Consider the following 27,762-nt stretch of genomic DNA (forward strand, 5'->3'; position numbering starts at 1 on the left):
TTGTTTATTCATCTTGGTCAACATGAACATTTTTTGAAAAGCCCAATGACGTGACGTACTTTCCATTTCGTCGCTAAAATTCAAAACAGTTGAGAGGAAAATAAACAACATGTTTAAGTTTTGAAGCTCCTCTTAACATTGGAGCGGATTTCTTTTTACATCCAAGTGTGGTAAAATAAGCCAAGTCTCTCAAATGAAGTGTACTAGTTTTATATAATGTTTTTAATAAAAAAGACACAGATTTGTACAATCATGCGTATAGAAGCAGAGAGTCAATGAGTTTTTTCTCATAGCACACAGGGGAGAGCCTCTCTCTGAGGTCAGTGACCCACATCCCACCAACAAGAACCCCCACCGCAACAGCCACGTTTTATATATTATGGTACTTGTTCTTATTTCTTTACAAATTACACAGCTCTTTAAAAAAGAAAAAACACCGGGGAGTCCTTCGCTGGGGCTCACCTTGTCCTTTTGAGATCAACCGAGTGGGACAAAAAAAGTGTCTCTCAGGACAGCAAGGTCTGAACCTGCTGAGGGGATCTGGGAAGCAGGTTCTCTGGGTCTTTGTAGCTGTTGGCTGGGCTGCTGAGCGCAGCGTAGACCTCCCCATAGGCTCTGCACACCAGCTCGGTGGACTGACGGAAAATCTGCTCCCTGCACACACACAGAGGGAGAGAAAGCTCTTTACATCGGTACAGACGGAAAGCACAGTATCACAAGTGAGCGATTTAAATCCACGTCAGACCAGCAGAGCTACGCTGTAAGAGCTCAGCAAGTAAGTAACAAGAATAGTCTCCTAATTCTTTAAGTTCGGTGACCACTGTGTGCCCCCGCTGGATGAAAACAACCAGTGGTATGTGGTGCACACTGCCACCTATGGATAAATGCAAAAGAATCAGGTCAGACACAGCAAACATATTACACAAAATGTGTATCGTGTCACATGTTAGAGAACTATTAATCCATTCAAAAAAAAAAAGAAAACTACTTTGGTTGCAGGACTATTAAGGTATCCATTCTAGATGCCTTAAACAACATGGATTCATAACTCACAATGTTTTAATCACACTAAAATGAGAGCATTTGTTCATCGTTTTAGTTCTCAAGTTAGATTTCCTTTAAGGAGCCAGAGGAGCCCATCGAGAGGTCTCAAGGACACAGTGGGAGCGCCTCGCTGGTACCCAACGCAAGCTCTCGAGATCCATATTTTTAATTGGCCAACGGGGAACAGAGTGCATTTGTTATGTAGTAATGTTTGATACCATTAGAGTTCTAACGTGAACTGTGAAAGGAAGGCAGTCTAAAAGTATATTCCCATTATTCGTGAACTCCAGGGGCGTTTTCAGAGTGCTGTTTTTCTCTATTTAGGTGAGCAGAGACGCAGACTTGAGAGATAGGTGGGAGAGAGAGAGCGAGAGACAAAGAGGAGCAGTGATTCCAGGGAACGAGTACGAGTGAGAAATGGACCAGAGGCTAATTAATGGCGTCCTGCCCATCAGTCCTCCCATGTCCATTAATAGAGAACATTAACCTGAGGTACAGAGTGCTCCTCAAGCCTGCTGCACTTCCTAGTAAACGTGACTCACAGAAAGAGCCCTCCAATGTAGCAGCTGGATGGAGCTAAAAGCGTATGAGTTTCCTGATCAGTGAGACAAATACTGGCGATCCCGCCGTCCAAACTCTCAATGTTCCGGTGGCTTTAGCTACGCCATCCGTATGACGGATGATGCTGTATAACCTGTTGAAAAAACCAGGTTGTAACGGGCCTGAATGTTACATTGTTTACTATTATTTTCCTGAACAGGAAGATCCTTTGTCAACACTTGGGACGGGAACTCACTTGATGGCTGCACTGAGCAGGAAGTTGAGCTGCGGCATCACAAGAGTGTCGGGTGACGACAAGTACCGATCGAACTGGACCTGTTGTTTTGTGTGATGAGGAAAAGATGCATCACAATTACATTTAAATATATTGATTCCTGCAGAGAGATTTTCCTCACCGTCACACACAGGGCAACTCACCATCGCTGCTTTCACAGAGGAGCTTTCCATGCTGGGGAGGAGCGACAGAGGACCCTGAGACGGAAAAGTCAACATCAGCGTGGAATCCAACTCAAGGTCAAAGTGTTTGAACAGCAACGACGTGGAATCTCAACTCATTCATTCACATTTGCAGGCAATGTTGAACTGTTTTCTCCCTTCCTCATTCTGCTGCCGACCCTTCGGGCAGCTACTAAAAATGGAAGTATGAAGAAGTGTGTGATGTCTGAATGAATTATTCTAACTCCAACCAACTAATAAGGAAAGTGTATTCTTCATTGGTTTAAGAGAACGTCCCATCATCAGTCCTACTGCTCCCCCTCCTTTGATGAAAACATTTGGGACTAGAGGGTCTGTCTCGTAATAATGTCAACTGCTGCATGTACATCAGCAGAGGAGACTTACTTTGTCACGCTGGATTACTTCTTAAACAGCTGATTGGTTGGTTGGTTCCACATTTGTTTCATGTCATGAGTTGTTGAAATTGAATTATAGGGTATTTGGATTAGCATAAGTAGGTAATGATTGTTAATTTTGATGATTTGATAACTCAAGTTTATATTTAGCCGTGACAGAAGATGTTTATTCCGAGGAAAATAAGTTTCAAAACTTGTACTCTGAATCACGACAGAAAAAAAGAAGAGAAATATCATTTTTCAATCTTGATAGCTAACGACACGACGGACTTTGTGGGAACATTACAGCTGCTACCTTGATGGCAATTAGTTGACACTGATTATCGAGAATGGCAACATTAAGTAAAGCTAAAATGCCTTAATTGCCAACAGTAAAAGCAGCAAATAGAAGGTAGTGCAAGGGTCACAGCTAGAGTGCAGCGGCTAGCAGGATTTTATGGGGATATGAGGACGTCAACAAACACGCTGTGAGCAAACTCATCGACTAGCTGCGAGCGAGTGCTGTTCTAATCCCGTTTGTCTTGTATGCGACTCGTTCGTCTGATGTATCACAGAACATAGCATATGAAACAACACAGAACAAGGAGAAAATGTATGGCTGATGTTGAAAGTAAACCTGAAAGTCTAAAACAAAGGGGATTGTTTTGATCTGGTGTGCCGTCCAGTGTGGACAGCTGGACGTAATCTTTTTTCAAGCAGAAGACTATTTAAAGCAAACAGACGAAGTCTGCGAGAAGAGTGACAGTCCTCGACTGAGCTTTGCGTCGCGCTGCAGCAGCAGGGTGTGGTGTGTCCTGACGTGACCCAGGGTTTTAAGACTTGCATGCTCGGCCACAGCTATGGGTCTCAGTTAACACGGTGTGTTACAAAGAGGGTGGAACAAACCAGGGCATCAGCGCTCTCATTTGCACAGGACCATTCTGGAGAAGCGCGTATATTTGTTATAGAACATAATGTGATCTGCCCCCATCTCTCTCCTTTTCCCATCCGAACATGTGACCAAAATGCTATTACGCCCTAATAAAGACACCGGTCATGTGGTAACCATAGCGATGGCTAGTGTAGAGCCTAGGGGGGTAGCGTAAACAATATCGTTAGGGCCTATAAAATATGGAAAGGGGACCATTAGGGACTCTAACAGGTTGTTCTATAACTTCATGAGCGAGTGCATGTGAATGTGGAGTTGAGTGCTCCGAGCGAGACCTGTTCAGCACTATGCTGCTGCACGCAGCTGTAGATGTAGCTCAGTCCGGCTCTGGTCAGCACGTAGGATGCTTGCTCGTTGATCAGGGTGTCAAGGTGAGCCTCGATCTAAAAAAAAAAAAACGCAGGAGAGAGTGGCTTAATATCCAGTCAAAGTCCGCATTGTGGACCTGATGGTACTTGTGGTTAATAGGTGACCACTGTGCTATTGATAATAAAACTTCCACAGGAGCTCTTGTGCTACTCAATTACAAAAGACGTGCTAAAAATAGAGGCTAGGGGGCACGTTTGAGCATGAACAACAATGCATGACGCACACCCTTTTATTGGACAGAAAATGGAATCTTTGAAATAAAGCATGTGGGCTCTGTGGGGTTTTAATGAAAGGAAAGATGATTATTTTTGACGAACAAAACCTCTACGCACGGACAATGTGAGAAATGCAAGCGGAGTGTTCATGTTAGATGACATTACTTTCAGTTCTGTAAATTAACATTCTGTCTGTCATTATTAGTTTCATACTCTTGACTACTTGTAATTCTAACTAATGGTTTGATACTAAAACTAATTCAAATGTGTGTGATTAGTGTTTGTTAAGACCGACCTGGAATTCGAGCATCTCAAGCCTCTTGTCAGTGAACTCAAAGAGAGCCAAGGTTGTCTTCATGACATACAGGGAGTTGACCATGTAGGTAGCCATGTCAGCAGTGCCCAGGTTACTGGCAGACACAGTACATAACTGCAGGAGGGGATCCAAGATGCAGGAGAGCACCTGGGAAAGATAAAGAGAGACAGATCGCTAAGGGGCGAGAACAAACAGTCACACATTGGCGTTCGATGTGACAATGCAGGGAGACGCGTCCGACTTTCCCACTGTTTGACCGCAAGTTCACCTGAGCAAAGTCCGCCTGGCGGGCATCCAGAGGAACCACCGACGAGTCGTGGGAGGCCAGCACCTCCCTGAGGAGTGAGAGGGTCTGAGTGAGGGAGGCCGTAGGTCCCAAGTCTACAGGTGGTAGCTCCACCTGCCGGGGCGGACAAAGGAGGAACAAGATGGTGCAAAAAGGGCGACGCGGCAATGCTTGTTCTCGCAGAGATTAGTTGCGCGCGTGCCGTCGCCTTCACCGAAGACGAGCGGTCCTCGCGGCGCCATGAAATTGTCAGGCTTCCCTAATGAGCAGCACGACGGGCCGAGTGTAAAGCTGCTGCCTCCTGCTGCTACTCGAAGCCTCAGCTTGTTCAGACTCAGTAGAGTTTTTCTTTTAATGAAGAGAGTTTCGCTTTTTTCATTGGCTGCTGGATACACAACACACAGCTGAGGCCGGCCACCGTCCTCCACCTAATGGAGCAAATTATCAGAGGGCTGTGTTCCCGGCATTAGCTGGAATTGACACCAAAAACCTGAGGGCCTCCAATTTGATTAACGCAGAGCTGCAGGGATCATTCTAGTAACTGCTATTGATCAGGACACAGCCAGCAAGTTATATGGAAGCGCTCCCGCTCGTGCTGAGGTATATTTGGAAGGCAATTTAACTGCACGGTAACGAGTTGGGTGTTTTTTGGCAGCAAGTGCCATTTTGATGCCTTAGCCTGGCAGGCTGAAAGTGTTTACAAGCACAAGTGCTTCAGAAATAGCCTCGTTGTCGAGGGTTGTAACGCAGAGCTTAAATACACACTGAGGGTTCAAACTGAACTTCTGTATCATCACCCAAGTGTTTCCGTGGAGGAGCAGAAAAGTCTATTTTAAAACTCCCTTTTCAGATTGTTTACCTTTATCTGTCACTTTCTCAAATCTTTACATGGCAAAACCATTTTGTGAATTATTCAAATAGAAATCCTCCTACTCATGCTATACCTTGTCCATGAGTCTGCTTGCATGAAGACTCAGGCTGTTGAAGAACATCTTTTTGCTGAGAATGTGCATTTCTTCAATAGTGATGAGCAGAGAGGCCACACTGGTCCCGATGATCGAACTGGACAAAGATCATGGATAATTTACAGATGTATGTCTTTTGATAAAAGTAAAAAAACAACCAACAATGCTCATTGGCCTAAAATGACATCTTCAACCTGCTTGTTTGTGCGTCTGACTGTTAAACTAAACCATTAACAAGAACAGAAAACAGACAAATTTTCACAAGAAATGTTTCAGCGTATGTATCGCAGACTGAGTGAGTTAAAACACCTGATGGTGTGGTGGTAGAACTTGAGCAGGTTGGACAGCTTGTAAAGCAGGACAGCGCCAGGCTCAGCCACAATGACCTGCTCTATCCGAACCTGAGGGACGGATCCAGAACACACACAGTGAGCACATGAGCAGGATGTGAGCAGAAAACGTGGTGCTACTCGGTAGTTCTTCATCACAGCGCCTTAAACCGGTTTGGCTTCTCACTTTGAGTGGCCTGCAGACTCCCTCAGTGATGTGTGCAACCACCTCCTGCAGGTTCTCCTCCACACCTAATGGCACACACACACACACACACACACACACAAGTATCAGGGAATCTGGGAATAAATACATCAACTGTACATTCAGTACATTCAGATTGTGTTTAAGCAAGTGACAACAATGCTATTGTTCAACTCAATGTAACTCAACTGAACCCAAGATTACACTATTTATTCATCATAAACCCAACATTTACTTTGGAGCAATAATTGTGAAATAATGGTTCCCAGCCTCCCACAATCAATGCAAAACGAATGTAAGTAATAAAAGGGAAATTCAACACAGAAATATTATCATAATATTATTGCAAAAATTAAAATATAGGAATAGAATTAAATATAAAACACATTATTAATTACAAGTTGATATAATATATGAAAAAGAATAATATACATATAAACAAGAGTGATGGATTGTTCAGAATTGATTGTATGAGGGAAATGAGCAGAGGATTAGTCGGGCTGAACTAAATGTACCGGCATTAGTTCTGCTGACCGCTCTGACCTTACAGAACCATTGGTCCCCAATTAGCAAGCTACTTGTGAGTCTGTGTGACATTTGCTGACACCGAAATAAACTATTCAACAAAGCAAACATTTACCAAGAAGGGCAAGACCAAAAACTAAAGTGCAAAAATCGTTTATATAGAGCATGGGGGGGGGGGGGGGGGGGGTTGTAACTCAAGGCGTGGGAGGAACCTGCCGTGATGGAGAACTGCAGAATGTGGGATTAGCAGGCAGGAAGCATCGTACCTGGCAGAGTGACTTGTTTCAGCAGAGCTTCCAGGTGCTCTTTCTCGGAGGCGGTGGCTTGGTGCAGCCAGGCCAGCATGTCCCCAACATACCTGAAAAAGCCCCAAAACAGTCCGAATCAAACAACGTGTCACCGAGGGGCCGACCTGAGGGCTAACCATACCACGCCGGGACCACAGCTACACTGAGGCATTGGTCATTGCTTTTCACACACAAACACACACTTCTGGTGTTAGATAACGGTGGAAAGCGGCACGGTTAAACTTGAATTACTGGGTGTCTGTGTGTGTGTGTGTGTGTGCGTGTGTGTGTGCGTGCGTGTGTGTGTGAGGGTGTTTGCAGGGACATAGGGAGGTGAGAAAGAACTTAATGTTCTCAGAACTGTTGATGCTTCCTATAAAGTGGAGGTGATTTTGTGTTCCACACATGCCTGGTATTCTGAGAAAATCTCCCATTTGGCTCCCGGGCACGGGGGGGGGAAGGAGGAAGAGGATGTTGTACGACAGGAAACAAATGGACACTTATAACATCTTCTCAAATGGGATTTTGAAAGTTAACAATCTGAGGAGTTCAGAACAAACTGATTCATAAATGATTATAGCAATAATCACACTCTAGTATATATAGATATACTATATATACTGTGTTTTAAAGGAATAGTACTGCATTTCTGTATCTTTTTCACCTTGATTCCATTTGAATTTTTGAATTAATTAAATTGAGTTTTGGGGTGTGTAATATTTTATTAGTGCGAGATTTATTTTCAAGCAAAATCCCAACAACTGTATTCCTCAACTCTGGCTGTATCCACATTTAAAAAAAAAAAACTTTCATTTAATTTTAAAGAAATTTAATAGTTTGAAATAAATTGGATTATTCCACATCACATCTTTGGAGTCGGGTTACTGTAGATGTTCCTATTTTTACCCGGGAGATAAACTTTTTGATTTAACAACCATTCTTTAGTTGAGCGAAGCTACACTCGGCTCATTGTTTTCTATCCGATCCTAAAGCGTCCTCTGGATATTGTTAGCCGTAGCAAAGGGCGCCGTTCAGGTCACACACACACACACAAGATGTACCTCATGGGGTCATGTGAATGCATCTCTATGGGCCGCGGGGTTCCGCCTTGCCCGCCGCGGGTCAGCGCGTCGATGAAGCCTCGAACCACCGCGCACCTGCGCGCCGTCCCAAACTCGTCCAGAGTGTACCTGGCACAGACAAGACGAGAAGGAGGGCGACGTTAGGCGGCACGACATAATGGGGAAAAAACGGTGGCGTTTTTGGCGCAGGCGGTGTAGCGGAGGTCAGCCGCCGACGCGCATCGACCCATGCAGGCAGATTCTTCAAAAAGGAAATGCTTTTTGGGGTTGTTTTGATTGGCCGGCGGTGGCGGTCTCTGGGGCAGACTAAACAGAAGATAGTGCTGAATTAAGATTCCGGGAACGTCGGCCGCCGCTCTCATAGCCTCAACATGCCCAGCCTCAACATGACCTCGAAGCTTCACTGGGCCCCCGCTTGCTGTTTGTTCTTGGGACAAAGTCAAATCAGTCTGGAATAATTCTTTATTCTATACGAGCGCAAATTGCAGTCCTGCAAGGTGTATTAACGTTCATTACGAACTAATGCTTGCCTAAAATGCAGGCATCGGCATGTCAAAGCACTTGTAGATAATTCAGATCCATAGTGGTATGTCTCATAAGATTTTTAGAAAATAGAAATTCCTTCCAAGCCATTGAAAATACGCACAAAACTTGTGTGACACCAACTTCAGTATTACCGGCCAATTATTTAAAATGTCAAATTTTGCTATAATTTACCGCTAAGTATGAATAAGTGGTTGAAAGCGAAGGAAAGGAATGAGGCGGAAGATGAATGGAGACACGCTGGAAAAGTCAGAAATAAATGCGTCAAATAAATCACGGCTTCTCGAGGCCTAATCCTTAAGTTTATCTATGTTTAACTCACAAAAAATACTTGAAAGAGGAATTAAACCATAAATGAAAACTAAATAGACCAGGTGAATCAAAAACGTAGCTGCTGTAAACAAAACACTTTGTTTAAAATAAAAATGTATCCCTCATTTCTCAAATATACTTAATATATTCGAGCATTGTTTTATTAAAATACACAGGAACATGTTTTGATTAATTGATGCCAAACATACACTTAATTTACACAATCTGCTACTGGAGTGGCTCAAGAACATGTTTGGAGCACCTTTTACCATTTGCATTGAATAAATAAATAATATTGACCACTGCACAGGTCTACTTAGGCTCCTGGAAGACGATTAAACACTGATTAGCATGGAGAGGAAGACGAATAAATGTGTGTGTCTCCCTGTCACGGTTTACTTGTAAAGGACGGGTCGGTCCTGTAAGGCTTCCATGGCTTGAGTCAACACAGGGGAGACATCGCAGCTCTCTTGGGTCAGTCCTCTGCAGTCATCTACGTAGAGACAAGGAACAAGAAGGGCATCAATAAGAATAAAACACTATCCTCCATCTAACTAAATAGCTGTCTTTTTAGTAACTATTCCTGATGAGTCATCTTCATTGTTAATAAATATATTTGGCCATGGTAACCTTGTTGGCAAGAAGAAAATCAAACCACCGAGAACATTTTTCAATGAGACTTTTCCCGTGTTTTTTCAGTGCTTTTACTTTGAACAATGAACAGTTTCCAGACTGTGGAAAACATTTGCAGACACACTCCACTCTAGTCGGACCTCAAAATAAAAGTAAATGCCCTATTCAACGAATGTGCAGAAACATCTTAGTGGAAATATATTTGGCACAACTGACAAATGCATACACGAAGAAGAGAGCCTTGAGAAGATCGACTAACTGTGTCTCCATTTGGAGAAATGCTGAGAAAATGAGCACCTGTAGGGCAACGCATAATTTAGTAGATGCTCTATGAGGAGTTCTGCGGTGTCTGTGATCTAAATGGTTTATTTACTGTTCATTTTCATGTCAAAACTCATGTCCAAGCTGAGGTTTTTGGCATTCTTTAGACAGAACTCAGTGAGCGGCTATGAGTCACATGAGTCCACAAATTTCCCCTATGCACGCACTACTTGCACTTGAAAGAGCATAACTCTGAGTGCACAAACCATCAAACTGCAGAAATCCTTTGGACAAACATTGACTGAAATGTCTGCTTCTGGTTGCGGATTAGTGTGGAGGCCTCGTACAGTGGCTCAGTGAGTCAGTGTGTCCGGTACTCACTTTGGGCCCAGCGGTACAGCTGCTCATATGATGTCTCCTGTAACACGGCCATCTGCTCCATGATCTCTAACCTGGAGCAAGCACACAAGCCCAGAGCACACATTACATACGCTCAACCTGCTGCCGCATCGCACAGGGCGACACAGTGGGGAGGGACGTGCATCTTACCCCGCAGTTTGCTGGTTGGTTCGCAAGAGGACTTTGACATCCTCGTGGATGTGCTTCACTCGGCTCAGAGCTTTGAAGAAATCCTGGGAAATTGAACGACACCTGAGCATATTAGGGGCGGCGAGGGTTGCAGGATTGTGCCAAACAAAAAAGGCAACAATGGCTTTGGTTTGGTTTTCTGAAGTGACCGATCATGCAATGCGGATTGACAGTTGAAGTTTGTTAGTGTTGTTTCATATGCTAAATTATTGACTCGCACATCACATATTGTGGCGGCGTGTTGGCAAGGGGAGAAGATTAAACCCCAGAGGAGAGAGTGAAAACAATTCTCGCGACGCACTAATCTGCATTCCCCCGTCCTCTGGGCGCACGTGGGAGGATTCTTTATGTGATTTTATTAAGGAGCCCACGTTAGGACAGAGATTACCTCAGTGATGGGGGCATCCCGAGACCCTCGCAGTGTGGCCATTTCCTCATTTGACAGCTGGAACTTTGCGAGGAAGGCCTGAGCAACCTGAGCTCTCAGCTCCAGCCTGTGACTGAGGGGAGAGAGATAATTTCATTCACTGTTGCACTTTAATATCTGCATGAAGACAATTGTTTTCTCCTTGTGGCATTTTGATTTAGAAATGCTTTCTGTTAATTTCAGTTGGGCCTTTTCTAGTCATCACAACTCGTTTTGTCTGTCGTCAAGGCCCTTAAGGACTTTTTCCTCATAAAAGGAGTTCATTCATTTCTTTCTTTCATCACTATGTTTTATCGCTGTGTCCCATTCCTCTTGTGTGTTCTTCTCTGCAAATAAAAAAGACAGTGTGTCAGCGTAGGAAAACTGGAACAAAGTTGCATGCTATCGTCAAAAAAAAGATAAAAAATAAGATAAAAAGATGTTGTCAACTGGGTGTAATGTTGGAAGTTCTCCAGCAGATGGCAGTCATACTACTCCCAAACACTCTATGACTCAGTCATAGAGCTTAGGTTGAGATGCCAGGGTGACACACACACAGAAGATATCATGTGACAGAATAAAAACAGCGGACACACACACACACACACACACACACACAGTTTTTTTTGTCACCATAAATAAAAGCAGAGCGATCGCTATCCGTGTCACTATAAGTGTTTCAACACAATAGTGTCCATGGCAACCGCCCCGTATGAACAAGGAACTCTTGTCATGGGATGGCAGGACAACAGGGAGCGCTCCCTCTGTCCCAACGTTTTCATCCAAACCACCCGGTCTACATTCTCTCCTCCCGGCTGTGAAGAGAAAGCTGGATCGGTAAATCACCGCCTTGTTTTGGTGGAGGAGAACCTTTAGAATTATAAATTGCATTATATCCGAACATTGTCTCTCACGCCGCTATTACCGGTGCTCAGCCAGCTGAAAGCAACGGGTTGTAAATCTGTTGGAGGATTGTATGATTTAGTGTTTCCGTGTTCGGCTTGCTGGGCCTCACACGCAGCACCTCACATGCAGCACCTCCAGGCGTCTTCGCCCATCATGGGATTCGCGCGTGGAGATGTTTACGGCGAAGGACAAAGACGACAGCGTGGCTTTTCGCCGCCTTCAATTCCCTGACCACAGAGGCCTGAGGTCATCCTTTAACAAAAAAGGACCCCGTTATAGTGACCTGGCTACACCATATTTATCACTAGATTGACTTGGTTAGGAGAAGGTACTATTTCTTTAAGTTATTTGTATGTGCAAGGCTGTCGGTCACTGCCAGAACCTTCGTTCCACTAAATGGATTAAGCGAAAATATACCATGCAACTGAGACACAACAAATACCTAATATACCTTTGCAATTACAGTTATATTCTGATAGTGTTATATATAGCAAGTAGTATATCTTGCTATCAGGCTATTAAACTGGGTGATGCAGAGATTGGGGAAAGTATTTTCATGTGAACATGCTTGTTTTGATTTAGCAACACCGACATCAGATCTGTAAGTCGGCGAGAAGATACTGTTGTCTCAATAAAGGAGAGTTGATCACTATAATGCAAATGTATGCAGCAAGATTTTGATCCGCAAACTGGGCATTTCTATCATTAAAGGTTGATGAGTCGCTTGTGTGGTTGTAGTCATGACTTCATAAGATTAAGCCAAAGCTAACGTCATATTATCTGCCATCAAATCAGGCCTACTCAACACTGAAATGCAGAAAATACAAAACAATTAGCAATTGGCAACGCCTTTAGTGTCCTCATGGTTACGTCACTTGACCGGCCATCGTATAATTACCTCATAACTTTCATGTAAATGTAACAATTGCTTCATCATTTCTTGATAAAGGCTTCCTTCTGTGGGCGCGTTGACCTTCGCAGAAATGGGAGCACCGGCCAAACTGCGCCAGATATCCCCGTACAAACTTGTTTTTGGCCAAAAGTGACAGCCCTGTTCCTCCAGGAGTCACAGCGCAGACACGCAGGCTGCAGGCGGTGGGGAGAGGGGGGGGGGGGCGCCTGTGGCAGTAGGATCGTTTACTGCGGCGCTGTTGGGACATGACACGTTCTTCCTCCAGACTGCAATTATGGAATAACAGGGAGAGGAAGCACTGCACTGGCAAAGTGTGTGGAGACTCTGGGCTGCTGGTTCAAAGAAAGAAAGAACGCCAATGATCTCAAGATAGAAGTGCAATATGTGAAAAGTGGAGGTAGATGCAGGTACTTTTTAAATGATTAAATTAAATCGTTATAGTGTTTGGTTTGTGAAAGAGCTTCATCAGTGAGTAACATTGAATTTCTTTCATTGGGATCTCGTTGTAATGCTTTGATTAAAATACGTGCTTTCTATAAAAAGATTTACAATACTTTTTTTCTGGCTGATAATGATGATGTAGAGATGGCAATCTCTCACAAGCCAACGGACAACCTTCTCATAAATTGCAAACCATGGGGGTGGATTATCCATTAAAATCTATTAGCGGCCCTTTTAAAGGCCAGCGCGGAAATTTGGCACTCTCAAAGTGCTTAGATCGTTAGCCACGCGCCAATAATCACGGTCGCACTAGACAACAGGCACACAGCCCTGATTAACAGCCTGCTGGGCCTCAATAAGGCTCCGGTGTCATTTTACACAGGTTGTCACCTTAGTGTCTCTGATCGCTCTCTCGAGGGTTTCCGACCCCTTGATGACCTCAGCAGGCTTTACTTTCAGGGAAAAAATGGGTCTATCAATGCGCCGTAAGCTGGAGGAATAACTGAAGGACGAAATGCGGCTGCCAAGCAAAATGCAGCTAAATCTTGGTTATGGTTTCTAAATGTATCTACGGAGCATGCAGCCATTCAGCCGTGCTGTTGCTACCCCGTTCAGCAACAGCTGCAGCACTAAACCAACAGCTCAACTAACCCTTCAGCTAGTGAGGTCGACATCCGTTTGGGAGACGTCTCCACCTGTTCAGCGGGGTGACGTGTCCCGCTAATGCAAAGATCACACGCTGCGGGACAGCTGGGCAGCGGTGCAGAACAACACGCGCCGAGTGATCTCGCTGACAGCGTCTTTGCACAGGGCCGGCCGCCGGAAAAAAAAACAAAAGGGCCGCTCTGTCACCGCGAGCTGGCGGACAAACATGGCATGCCGGCTGGACCTCTCCCGCCTTCCCCTTTTCTGTTTCATTAGAGCTGACAAATGACTCCTTAATATAGCAAACAGCGACGGGCGGGCCGGCCCTGCTAGGTAGATGCACATCAGAGCTCTCTTAACGCAGCTTCCCTTGTGCGCGAACAAAATATGAGATTATGCTGCTAATGTGGCACTGCTGTGAGGAGGGGCAACAGGAGCTGACTGATAATATTTTACATGAAGATCGCGGCTTGGGACTACGGAGGATTGTGTGACCTGAAAAAGAACCTGACCGAGAATACTGAAGTGGCTGACTGGTGGGCGGCTCCAGGAGGACAGCTTGACTGCACGCGTCCCCTGGCAGCTTCTCTGAGACCAAAAATAAAAAATAAAAAATCACTTCGACAAGGTCAAAGCCCCGCGTGCAGACACTGGGCCGTCCGGCTGTAAGGTTATTGCAGTCTTGCCAACGACGGCATGTCCCAGTGGGACCGCTGGGTAAAGACTGGGCGCTCAGAAAATTTGAGCACCTACATAAAAAGGAAATCAATTTTTTTAAAAGCCCCCGCCCCCTTTCATGAAATGGGGCTTGTATTCATTCACCGCCTGCACGTCTCCGCTGCTGGCGAATCCCCATCGGTGTCTTTCACTGTCATATTCAGAGCCCCCCCCCCAACCTCCCTTTCCTGCGCCAACTCCCCGCCATCGCCGCCCTCAAGCCGGGCCAGCAGAGCATGGAATTGACATGCAGCTGCGATGCATGCAGACTCTTTTTGCCACCAATCTACATTAGCATTGCTCATGCCGCTGCTGCAATTTAGGCTCCCAAGGTGACTGAGGATACGAATGTCACGGTTGCCACAAAATGGTAATGGATCCATTCCCCACCCTCAGCTGAGCGAACAGGAGCGTGGGCGGGTGTGGGGGGGGGGATTGTCACAGGATTGTCTGAACACTGCTCGGCCCAATTCATTGTTTGAAGGTGGAGTGTGGAGCTTCTGTCTCTTTGTAAGAACCACAGCAATAGAGCTGTCGGTTGCACCTAATCAAAAACAAACCTAAAATACACTCCGCGTTCGCAGCAAGGAATTAACAACAGTATAATGTTTGTAGAAATGCACGGGCAGAGCTGGAGAGAGCGCTCCTGGAGGCAGGAGAGACGCATCGAGCTCACCTGAAGGCGAAGGTGTGCCAGCCCAGGAAGTTCCCCACCAGACACCACAACTACCGCCCGATACGAAGAGCTTTCCCTGGCGGCAATGAGTTCAGGAAGTCATTGTGTGAACTGGTTTGGGACAGGAGGTTTCTTTTATATGTTAAAGTCATGCACTCCAGAATCCAGAGCAACAGACGGGCAGGTATGCACTGTCTGACTAAGTCATGCAGAGCTCCAAATATTGGATCTGCACATCTGACGGCCCTTAATATGTGATATCAGCAAATCTCAAAGCAGCCGCTCTGAAGGGCCGCTCTCCGGCTGTAATCGCCTGGCTTCCACGAGACAACGGAGTAAGGCTGGGTAAACTGCTTTGATGTTTATCTCACAGCCAAACATCACAGGACCTCACGAATGTGTCAAATGAAACTTTGTTAATGGTGATTGCTGACCTCCTTATGCAAATAGACAACTGCGGGAGATACATTCATCAAACTCATAAATCATTCATCAATCTCCATCAGAAATAAAAGATATGCTTGACAGCTCCTCCTGCCCTGCACCATTTCCTTCTAACACGTGACTCTGTAAAGGAGCTGCATTTCGCCGACTCGGAATCCACTTTTAAGGCTTGTGTTGGCAGCGCAAATTCATATCTGTGCACATATTCAAATCACCCACATGTGATCCTTAATTTAGGTGCTTGGCTCGGACTAAATGTAAAGACGCCCTCGAGTTGACTTTCAGAGGCAGCTCTAAGCAAAGGAGGTGCGAGCATGTTGAGCTCACTTTCCAAACAACGTGTCTGCAATAAAAGCTGATCACTAAGTAGACCGCGTTGTTCCCGCAGTGTGGTTTGATGGAAGTGCTATTTGTCTTGAAAAGAGGTAATTTCACTGTAGGAGAAATGAGACTACAGAGAGTGAGAAAGAGCGAGAGAGACGATGGGGTCGAGCTGCCGCACGATGAAGATGCCTATCAGCAACAAAGATGACTTGTGGCCTCAGAACAGATTAGGGCAGCAGGCAAGATGGAGTTTCTTTGAAATTTCTGGAGATCTTTTTTTATTAAATAAAGTGGCCACTTTATCTCTCGTATCCCTCAGAGACATCCTGAAAGGCTGATATAAAGGTTCACAGGCGGTCTCATCATTTCACTGATGTAGTTAGAGTCAGACAGAGACAGCTTGTGCTTGATAATAACAAATAGTAAAATACAATTTGTCACTCGGGATTAATTCCCATATGAAGAGAGAACAATGCGGAATATCAGCTGAAAAACGGTTGAGTTTTTTGAAAGCTCACTAAACTCTATAGAGTAACTTTGGACTGTACATTATTAAATTGTTGTGCGCTCAACAGCAGGATGGAAAATTTGCTGTTTTCTCCTTGTGTATCTAAAAACGATATGTGTGTATGTCAAGTTACAAGTCTAACTCATACATACAGTATGTTTGCCCCTTTACACTTAACTCACTTTTCTCCCTGCAGCTTGTTGGTTTTTACGATGAGGTCTTGAGTTTGCTCCTTCGCAGCCTGTTGAAAAAAGTTGCTGTGATTTCAAAAGATGGGATGTAAACATTATGCTCACCAAATTTTCATTTAATAAATCTGTTTAATGAAATACACACCGTATGTAAATATGCTACTTTTTATTGATATGAAGAGTTTAGCTTTAGTAAGTCATAATCTGGAAAAGGATCGGGGTTTTTTGAGAAGGCGTGCAGATATGACACAACGTACCTTCAACCTGTTGGTCATTTCTTCCGAACATGCGCTCATGGCCTGAACGTCCTCATTAACACTTTCAAGCGCCTTTGGAAAAGACAAAGTCACAGTCACAAAAGAACTGAGGCCGATAGAGCCCCGGACAAAAACATGCAGCATTCAAATCAGTGCTCTTATCTCAGGTGTAGTAAGATTCCCCACTATACTTTTTGGTATCAGTGAGAGAAGCTGCTAATTAATACCCAAAACAACTACACGTCTCCTTGAACTTCAAACTCCAGGTCACTCCCTGAAAAAATGCTAAATTTCTCAAATTTGATCTGCTGTTTGACATCACTAGCTCAGCTATGGTAATTGTAACCGTTGCTACTAATCTGAAAACAAAACACCAGGGTCAGCATGTGTTGTCTTTTAAAAACATAGTTATTCTTATTTAAGGATGAACCAACATAACCGCCTCTCCATGTTAAGATTTCTCAACCCACATGAAACAAATATAACAATCACTGATCAGGTACCTCTTTTACATCCTTAAATATTCGTGCAAAGTCCTCGTTGATGGAGAGGCTTCGTCTCTCTATGTCGCCACGAAGATTTCTCCTGGTGCGCAAACTGTTGTCAGTGAAGAACACGGAGAGAGCCTTCAGAGCCTCGAGCATCTCCTGAAAGCACGAAAAGGACCGTATAACGTCAGTCAGCTGTTTGTGGAAAGGGGACACTAGCTACACGCTAACTATTAAATGAGTGACGTTTGTCTGGACGTGGTTATTGTGATCAACCACAGCCAGTCCGGATCAATATCATTCCCTCTTAAAATGTATCCTTGTATCCCCCAAGAGAAGTGGTATCCCCGGTTGTGAAGGGAATCTCTTGCAGCTGTAGCTACTGACAGCTAGCTAACGTTAGCAAGGAGCTACACTCTTCCATCTCACCTTGTCATTGTCGAGCCTCGTCTCCAGTATTTTGTTAAGCTTCCTGGACAGCGGGTTGTTGGGCTGCGTGTGTGCATTTGGGTTCTGTAATGCGGTGGAGTTATCAGAAGACATTTCTAGTTTAGGATCAGCCATCGCGCACGAAAATCTCCACGTCAACTTTCTCAGAGATGTTTTGGTCCGTCTGGAATTGCCGTCCGGTTGGCGTGTACAACGATACAACGTTCCGCCACGCTGTTAATTCTTTTTTTACTAAAATGCTTTATTGTTTTGGAAAAGTAAGGAGGCACCGGGATGACGACACTAATTACGTTAACGACATCATAAAAATATAACTTAATCTCAACATTAGGCTTCCTCACTCAGAAGCTGTGTTGTTATGCATAATAACGTTAAAAACAACATACGTCATTTTTTGGTAGGATTGGGGGGTGAGGCTCGTTTACTCAGTTCAATGGTTCGTTATCTGAGTCACATTTGCTTTTAAAAGATAAGAGGGACAAGACCACAATTAAAAGATACCCCCCGTTTAAAGCATGATAGGGAGATACTGCGTTCAAGTACATTTGCAAATATAATTTTATGGATCCTGCCTTGGTTTCATAGAATTAAAAATTCAATAATTAACTAGGTATACTGGGATGACCTTGTGGTTCGTGAGGTGATGTCCCATCTACACATGCCTGGGCTTGGTAAGCCGCTTGCTAAATTGTGTGACTGTGCATCCCCTATTTATCAAACAAATGATTTAAAAATACTTACTTTAAATGTAAGGTTTCAGAAATACATTCTACTCTTTTGGTGGCCTTCGAAGACCTCATTGCTCTTTTACTTATATCTTCAGACACCATAATAGTTAGTTAGTTATTTATTAATAGTTAGTTAGGCAGTGTATATTAGGCTAATAAACATGTACTTGTTTGAACTGGACGTAACACAGACGTGCAGAGTATCCTACGTTGTCACTGTTAATGAATTAGGATTTTTATTCATGATCACCCACCAAAAATAATAAGTTTACGATCTCAAGACAATGCAAAGATAATGCAAAGGAAAACTGCGTCTTGCAGTTGTATTCTCTGATTGGAATATTTACCCTGTGTTAATAATACCCCACTAATCCTTCCATCGTGTAACTAGGTTTGGGGATCGTTACATTTCAGTGCAGCAGTTTACGCAGCTTCATTGAATGCACCGTGAGCACGAGGGGAATGATAGTAGCGGTGAGTCCAACCTCTGGGTGGGGATTTGAGTGATTGATGGTCGCCTCCCCGAGAGTGTTTCATGGACTCGCCCCCTCCACGCCTCCCCCCCCCCCCCCCCCCTCTCCCTCTCCCTCTCCCTCTCCCTCTCTCTCTCTCTCTGAGCAGGAATGTGGAAACGGGGAATTCAGTCAGTCTGCGCTGCACGTTACTGCGCCTCACAGGAGTGAATCATTGATCTTTGCCTCGGTTAAATATATTGATGAAGAGGAAGTGATATATTTGTCAGCGGATTCTGCGGTCACTTTTATTTATTTTTTTGATTGAGGAGGGGGGTGAAGAAGCAACATTCTTCTCCGTTCCTCGACTGGAGAGAAAAGTTTGCTTTGAGACCCACAGCTGGAGTCCGCAGATGGGAATAAGCTCTCAGTGGACGCCGAGCGCACCTCATTCCGCACATCTCACAACATGTAAGCTGCCTTTTCCCCCCCTTTATTTTTTATCTTGATCCCGTGATTTACATTCCGAGGGCGTGAGCACTGCGATAATACAGCATGTTCCGTGAGGTCACAGCGAAAAGCCTGTGCGATATCTATGTTCCCGTGGTGGCTGCTGCTCCTCCTCAACTATTTCCAGTTTTTCTTGTACTTACTGGGTATTTGTTGTTATGGTTCCACAGTGGTTGTGGTTTTGCTGTGATATATGCATAGCATAACGTTTAGCATATGCATGTCATTGCTGTTTTGTTTTTCAAAATAAAACTAAATTCACATGTGGCATGCTTGATAATGCCTGTTGTTCCCTTAACAGCCTACCTGTTTGTTGTTGTTATTATTGTGCATATTCAGGAATGAATTCGGTAAACTAACTAGAATGCTCTAATTAGTTTTTTCTCCCATTCCTGAGTGATTATAAAAGAATAAGAATCTTACTTGAGTTGATGATGTGTCCTGTAGTTAATATAAAAGATGAATTGTGTTTCCGAACTCCTCACAGATTTTGGATAACTGTGCCTGTTAAATCAGAAATCAGGATCAGGAAACATTTATTGCCAAAATCTGTCATACATACAAGGAATTTGACTTGGCGGTAGGTGCGTGACAGTAGACAGTATAACAATAGACAACAAGAAATAAAAAAAATTATGTCTCCTTTAGTATCTGCTTACTTGATCAAATAAAAAAAATAGCACAGGAGCATTGACAAAAGCCAACAGATTGTTCTCACAGATGTTTGTTTGCTGTCCTCTCTGCGTCTCTTCCTCCTTCCCGACAGGGGCCGGGAGTCACTGAGGAGGTGAAGGCTGCTGCTGTTAAATGCTCACTGCGAGGCTTCCCACCACACCGCGACTGCTCATCTAACTCCTGTTACCTCAGTGAGCGCGTGAACCGCTCGCGGGCTGTTTGCCATGGCGTCCAGTCTGACATGCACCGGTGTTATCTGGGCCCTGCTGTCCCTGCTCTGCGCTGCCGCCTCCTGCGTCGGCTTCTTCATGCCCTACTGGCTGCTGGGGACGCAGATGGACAAGCCAGTGTCCTTTGGCCCGTTCCGCCGCTGCTCCTACCCGGTGAGGGACGAGGAGAGGCACGCCACGGTGATGCTGGAGCAGTGCGGCCGCTACGCCTCCTTCCTCGGCATCCCGAGCCTGGAGTGGAGGATCTGCACGGTGGTGACGGGCGTGGGGTGCGGCCTCCTCCTCCTGGTGGCCCTCACGGCTCTCATGGGCTGCTGCATCTCTGACCTCATCTCCCGCACCATCGGCCGCGTGGCCGGCGGCATTCAGTTTGTTGGAGGTGAGTTTGTGTTTCTGTGTTCTCCGGCTGTGCAGAGCCACGCCTCCGGTGTGGATTCCATTCATTGATGGTCGTCTTTGCATTGAAAGATGCTATCGATTTATATACAAGTCTGAATGGAAATCTGAGAGATGGTGATGGTAGTGATTAACTTATTATCGTGGTATCTCAGGAAGAAGAGTGAACAAGGAGTCGTAGAAATGAATGAACAGTGAACATCTCACTTCCGCCTCCAGTTTTCTTGGACACCGGGAATCCAGGCGTCGGTTTTGCGTTCTCCCCGGCTCGCGAGGTCTGAAGGTCTTCCGGCGAAGCTGCAAGTTGCCGTGGCTCATCACGCTGCTATTTGCAATCCCTGTCACTTCAGCCCGGCTTTAAAAAGTGATGTGACAGAAAAGCAGGTTTCACAGAGCTGCCAGTTTTCTTTACACAGACGGATAAATTTACAGAGGACTACCGCAACGTGTCGTGTGCGAGTTTTTAGCTGCTTCGAAACGTCGGTATTAATGATGTATAATATGGAGGATGAGTAAGGTGAAGGCTGGCGGGCTTATTCTCAAATGTGCACTTTTATGTAAGGAGAGATTACAGCAAGAGGCTATTTTTGGTTATAGGATTAAAACTAAAAAGTCCTTCTTTCATGCGATTTGTCTTTTTTCGTAGACTCACAAATCCGGCCTCAGCGTGAGTTTAAGGTTGAGGGAGTGCAAAGTAAGGCGGAGTGCAATACAAGGGGCAGCACTCAGTTCTGTTAAAGCCAAAGGGCAGAGATGTCTCACAAGGGCTAATTGGAAGTGACACAATTTGGAAGCTCAGTGGGCTGCTCCGGACATTGCCTGGTCACTGCTGGCTAAGAGTGTCGAAATGTCAGGCTAAATTGGGAGAGAGAGCGGAAGAAAAGAAGAAAAAGAATCTTGATTATTGAAACATTCTTCATCCACTTCCTATAAAGCAAGAATCGCGCCGAGACACAAGCGCATCTTGTGTTCACCAGATGTGGTGGCCGGTGTCTTCCTCCTTTTGTGTTTCCTCTGCTCCTCTTGTTGGGCCCCCTAATGAAGAGCGTCTCACCAGAGAGGGCAGGGCCTCCGGGCCCCCCGAGAAAAAAACACGCACTTCAATATCCCCCCGTAATTTGTCTCAATCCAATAAAATAGATTAGAACAGAAAGGATTTATCCAGGCTTTATCGGACTGAAGGAGTACCTCTGAACAATAATGCAATGATGATATTGCGGTATTTGTGACTCGTGTTGTTGTTTACCCCCTCTGATGCTGCTCTCCCCAAGTCCGCTTGTGAGGCGAGTCGTTCCAGACCTGGTTAGTTGCTGATGGCAAAGGCCCAAATTTCCTCTTTACAGGCCAGAGAGTTTCAGTCTGAGCATGAGACTATGAGACTGTTCTGCCTCATAAATCAAAGGCCCTGTGCTGCTTACACTAAACAACTGCCTGTGCGGTAATTTCTCGTCTTAGTTATGCGGCGATGCAAACTCCAAAGTGCTGTGCCACAGACGGCAGCTTCAGACGTTCAAAGATTTTCCGACTTGGATTTGGTTGTTAGGGATTTTGATCCCCGTCCCCCCCTGCAGAGTCCGGCTTGTCTTTTTGGTTCCTCGAGCAGAGTTGTGCACCGCGGGGGGTAAGCTGTTTAACGTTTGTTTTCCAGGCTCGATACAGGGCCTCCGCGTACCTTTTTTGAATGCTTTGTAGCTCCACTCGGCACAATAAGCTGCCTTTTTAAATGATCCTCTGGTGTCTTTTTGGGTGTTTGTTCCTTGTCGTTCTTCTCTGCGCATGACTGCTGGTTTCGTTTTGACATTTTGCTGTTTGATCGCCTCATGATGACTGACACTTTGACAGCCGCCATGATTTGACGAGCGGTCTGCTCCATCACCAATGAGTTATTAGGGGACAGTGATAGGAGCGTGGGGAGGCCTCCCACAAGCTTTTTGCAATACTGGGATGCTATTTTGACTTTATAATATATCTGATTGTTGGGAGGATTATGTAAGAGGGATGCTTGATCTGCACATTTGGCATTTGGGAATGTTATAATGTGGCAAGAAAAGCAAACTTCAAATGGGCCTTTCTGAAATGATGTTGCTACAGTAGGAGTTAGGAGAAAGACTCTTCCGGTGCTGAAAAAGAATGCTGGGTGCCAGATTTGTAAAAAGAAAAGGCGTTGAATGGCTAAATTCTAGTTATCGCACTGCTATAATTCCAGTGTGCACTGATGAATTGCGAATTAAAACGCATTTTCTACCACCCTTTGCCCTTTCAAGCCAATCAATCAAATAAAACCTCTTTGCTCCCCAAAACAACGGTTCCAAAGGTTGATTTGCTATACGTGGAGCCCAAATAACATCTCAAGTCACATTATGGGAGGCGGTGATAAAGCATTGTCCCAAAACACGCCTTAAATCGCTAAAAGATATTGCCTTTACCTGCAGAGAATGGCGAATGGACTGAGATCACTTGAGGTCTTGATATACTGTAAATGTCACGAGATAAAGCTGTGCCAAGCTGCAGGGTGAAGTCTATGTGTTTTTTTTATTGAGGGGGGTGCTGGACCGCCGCGTCCTTCAAATTGAAGCCGAAATAACAGGACAAACAATGTGATGCGTTATCGGCTGCGCTTGGCCTCTTTCCGGGGGTTTGTTGGTGCAGTTTGTTTGATGCAAGCAGGGCACTTCATGAGACCAGCAGTGGTTTGTGAGGAAGTGCAGACCTACTGGATACGGTCCATTTCAAATCGGTGGAAAACAGTCCAACGTGGCATATTTCACTGCCATATAGGGGCAGTGAATCTATATGGTCTAATTGTTGTCACAGAAGTGCTGAGAACAGTTTTTGCAGGAATTTGCAATGCTGGGATGGGCTAAAAGCATTTATCATTGATTAGAGACATTTAATGCATGTTACATTAAATATTACCCCTGGGTTCTGACGGCCCTTTAATGAGATGAGAGGAATATGGGTTTTGTCCATCTCTGCTTTGTGATGCTCCCATGTAAGGTCCCTCAGTTTGAGATGACAAACGTTTATTCTCTCTTCTTTTCGTTGTATTTCTTCAATGCAAAATTGAAGATCCCTCTACTGAAAGTAGAAATTCCAAATGAAACGTCAACGCGCTGGTTTGTTGTGTTTGTGGGTGAAACAATCCACGCGCTGGGGCTGCAGCCTCCACGTGACGCACAGGCCTGTTGGCCACGCTAGTTAAAAAACGCACCCCCACCTGCCTCTGGCGAAGCTGCAGTTGATCTGAACCATCAAATAATTGGCAGTGTTGCCCGTTGGGAAAGCTCCTCCATTTCGTTTGCTGGTTGATGGGCTCTGTTCGCATCTCTGTGCCAGCATCTCGTTTGCCCACTCCGGTGTGCGATGTCGGTAAATGAACACTATGAAGCCGAGGATGAAACACGCGTCAACCTCCGTGGCTCAAAGTCTATGTCAAGGGCATGGGCGCGAGCGATACTTTTAAAGAGGTAAATAAACTACAGATGGACTGCAATTTCGTCTTCCGCGATGTTGCCAAGGGCTATTTGGCACGGGGGCGTGTTGTCCTGTTTGAGAGCCATACCAACACAGCCAGGAGCTCCGTCCTTGTGTCTGCTTCGTGAGCGCTTGCCAGCTGGATCCCACCCAGTCCCAGAATGCGAGCCTCCACCTCCCCGTCACCACCAGCACTCTTTTTCAAGAGGTACAACAAAGAGAAATCACATCCGCACGAGGAAGGCTTTGGGATGAAGACCTCATGTGTCCTGGGAGGGGGGAGGCGGGTGGGGGTTCTTTCTGGGGCAGCGTCCCACGACAGTCAAGTCGCATCGCGAGACATCAGACATTTCCACGGCGATGGATGGAATATTCCCATTTTCATCAGTTTGCTCACAAAAACCAAATCTGTATTCCTTCCTTCCTTCCTCCTCAAAGACCTGGCAGTTTGATGTGACGATGATGGACTACGGTGTCTCATCTGCACGTAGGCATTGCATAAAACTAATACGCTAGCACCACTCGATATGTCTGAGAGGAAGAATCAGTCTTTTGCGATGTTTTTTATGTTATGTTTTCTCCATCGTTCTCGTTTCCGGCCACTGATGGTTACAAAGTGGACGTCTCTTCCTCTCTTGGGTGATTGATCACCTAAAGTGCAGACCCCTCTTGCAGCACTGTAATGTGCTCATTGAGCCCAGCAGCTATCTTTTTTTGCTACACATACACTTCCTTAAGCCCCCACCAACATCGTCACCAGTCAGAGCCGAGAAACGAAGCCCCTTCCCCACAGGCAGTCTGTACTCCCCAACACCCCGGCCTATCCTTCTCCTTTCACTCTTTCTCGGGATGACCCCCTCCACCCTTCTTGCCTTTTGAGTTACAGTATTATTTCCAGTGCTCTCAGTCTTTCTACTGCTTTTCTACGTTTTTCTATTTGTCTTTGCTCTCTTCTACCGCATCTATTTCCCTCACTCTTCGCCACATGTCGTGGCCTCCCCCCAAAAAAGAATTTATTGGATCAGTGACCTAAAGAGTGGATCTGACGCTCCGACAGAAAGAGTTAACGGATGAAACAAAACAAAAAGCGTGAGGCAGAAACGGGGCGGAAAGCCCAGCACCAACAGGGATTTAGTTTTGTCAAACAGGAAGTCTGGGCAACCAAAGGACAGACAGAAGAGTTATTTCAGTCTGCTCCTCTGTTAAGTCGTTGTTTTCACTGCCATAGTCGCAGGCGTACTGCATATCGGGTTGTTTTTGTCACTTGGAACCCAACTGTTCCAGAAAACGTGTCTGGTGTGTCTGTATTTGTGCCTGACATCATGCAGCTAAAAAAGAAAAAACAAGCGAGTTGCGTGAGAATGAATTTATTTGAGATAATGCAATTTGATCATTTATAAATGATTTGCCAAGCAACAATGTCAAACAATGGCTGATAAAGATAAAAAGTAAATGCTAGTTCAGCGTTCTTATACAATCACAATAATCTGCGAGGATACTAGCTGTTTAGCAGATATAATGTTAACCAAGGTTGACATCTTCTATTAGCTAGCATTTATCTCAAATATTTATTGCAACAACGGAAGCAAACTATCTTCCTTGTGAGGAGGTTGTTTCCTTAGATGGTTCTCCAAGATGTTCCCCTCTGCTCCAACAGAGACACGGCGAAGCAGTTGGGAAAGTAATTGCCGACACATTTCACATCTCTGCCGCTGACACCTGAAACAGTGAATATGTGTGAATCACTGCTTGTGCAGATGCTTAACAGATGGTGCAGGCTCCGCTTCTCTGTACCACCGGTGACACACATTGTGCAGGGCATGTTTGGTGTCAGTGCCCTAGCCAGTACTTACAGTTGGCAACGCTTGAGTCACAGGTAGCGATACAAGAATAAACCCCTCTCATGTACTCTGATTCATCCAGGCCCTCGTTTCTGTGGCAGATAAACCCCACAGTGTTAACAGAAACACAAGGAGAGAACAAGAGACTGTTTCCCTGAACTTCCCCACATGTTGTGTATAATTAGAGTTGAATAAGATGGAAAGCCCACATTTGACCTGTTAGACTTCTCTGAGGGAGTCAGAGGCCACGAGTCGACTGAATAAATGAATAAGTATGGATCGGATGGATTGGGCCGGAGTCCTTCGGGATGAAGTAGTTTGCTCGGCATGCACACCCTGTTTTACAGTCTCAGAGGCACCGTGCCTTTAACACTACAGTTAATTATGCGCCGTTCCTCCCAGTGAGGGGGAATGTGGGGTCAATACTCCTTTTATGCTGCCTTCTCGTAGGTCAAATAGCAGGACAGCAAAGAATTACAAAACGGGCTGGATTTACGAATAAAATTGGCAGCGTATAACAACCAAGACAGGAGTCCGTTATTGGCAAAAGAATTCACAGTAATTGTATTATTGTTTTCTGAAACGATCGATATGTTATATATTTTACACTCTCATATCCCAAAGAGCCAATGCAAAATACGCTGTTGAGAACGAGCAATTTGACTCAATGTGTCCGATCATCTCCTGCATCTGATCCCTTTAGAGGCTAGGAAAAGAATCAGGAGCTCTCGTGGGTGGTAATGTGTGGAACAGAGTCGCCTCGGACTCCAGATGAATTAGATCGGGGTCAGTGCGCGTCTCCGAGAAAGAAGCTTTTCCCCCTCAGAGGGTCACTTCAACGCATGAAGCCTTGAAGACAACGAGGACAGGTGAAGGAGGCGTAAAAGGCAGCTGGAGATCAGATCAGAGGAGGAGCGGTGTCACCTGTGCACGTGCATTTGTCTGTCACCAGTGTCCCTCAGTCTGTTGATCACATGCGTGAAAAGGGACGTGTGCTCTTTCAAAGTGTGAAGTTGTTCAGTTGTCTTCCTGTGTCCTTCCTGTGTCCATCTGTGTCCGTCGGAGAGAGCCGTTAGTTTTAGCCCGCATGCAGCTGGCTTTATTAATGTCCCGTGTGCTGAGGCCAGGGCCTGGCTTCACTGTCTGCCTCAAGTAATGCTGGGAATTTAGGGTAAATATATTCCGGCGCCCCCGTCCCCATACCAAAGCTCCCCCCACCACTCAGAACCACTTCCAGTTACATTTGAGGCTTTTAATGAGTGGTGCACAAGAGAAAGTGTTGGAGTTTAATAAATTCCGCAGCTTTCTTCTTGTTGTGGTTAAAGCAGCAGGGTGAAATCTATTTTTAGCTTGCGATCGTCCTAACAGAGGCAGGGATTTTTTCCGTCATGAATTCACACCACATAAATTAGAGGGGGCAAGGCCCTTGAGAGAATGAGCGCTTGTGTGTTTTAGTGATCAATAAAAACACGAATTCCTTTGAAGGAATGGAATGTGCACACTGGGATTATTTGATGCCCTGCAGAAACACACCATCAAAGGCACCTCGGTGTGGTAATAAGCAAAAATGTCACTGCCGTCATTATCATAAAAGGACAAACCTGTAATTGTGCCGCATGGAAATGATGTCACAGGAAAAAAAAAAAAAAATGCATGTGCAAGTGCATGCCTCAGTCTTTACGAGGCTGACACAAGCTGAACAACCATCTCCAGTCTGTGGCCCGTCTCTGCTTTGTGGATACAGGGGAGGGTTTTAGTGTTTGGCTGGAAGGCGACACAGTGTGATTCTC

General features: G+C 45.2%; 2 protein-coding genes across 2 annotated transcripts in view; one reads left to right on the forward strand and one right to left on the reverse strand.

The window, feature by feature from the left end:
- Positions 1-204: 204 nt before the first annotated feature.
- cog6 (component of oligomeric golgi complex 6) lies at positions 205-17,897 on the reverse strand. The gene is made up of 19 exons (XM_078102432.1): positions 17,646-17,897; positions 17,232-17,375; positions 16,729-16,800; positions 16,463-16,521; positions 10,689-10,800; positions 10,262-10,344; positions 10,094-10,164; positions 9,218-9,311; positions 7,943-8,071; positions 6,861-6,952; positions 6,052-6,116; positions 5,845-5,936; positions 5,515-5,632; positions 4,553-4,684; positions 4,264-4,431; positions 3,660-3,767; positions 2,023-2,076; positions 1,841-1,920; positions 205-654 (listed from the first exon to the last, which is right to left on the reverse strand). Exons 1-19 carry the CDS (start codon positions 17,778-17,780, stop codon positions 507-509), a joined length of 1,956 nt encoding a protein of 651 aa, XP_077958558.1. The 5' UTR covers positions 17,781-17,897; the 3' UTR covers positions 205-506.
- A 1,086-nt stretch (positions 17,898-18,983) lies between these two features.
- Positions 18,984-27,762, forward strand: part of LOC120822845 (LHFPL tetraspan subfamily member 6 protein) — a 35,611-nt gene continuing 26,832 nt past the window's right edge. The window contains exons 1-2 of the mRNA XM_040182793.2: positions 18,984-19,317; positions 20,123-20,640. Of these exons, the coding sequence (XP_040038727.1) occupies positions 20,256-20,640 (385 nt within the window). The 5' untranslated portion in view covers positions 18,984-19,317; positions 20,123-20,255. The remainder of the gene's footprint in view (positions 19,318-20,122; positions 20,641-27,762) is intronic.

The sequence above is a fragment of the Gasterosteus aculeatus genome, chromosome 1, assembly GCF_964276395.1.
Source record: "Gasterosteus aculeatus chromosome 1, fGasAcu3.hap1.1, whole genome shotgun sequence".
NCBI classification, from domain to species: Eukaryota; Metazoa; Chordata; class Actinopteri; order Perciformes; family Gasterosteidae; genus Gasterosteus; species Gasterosteus aculeatus.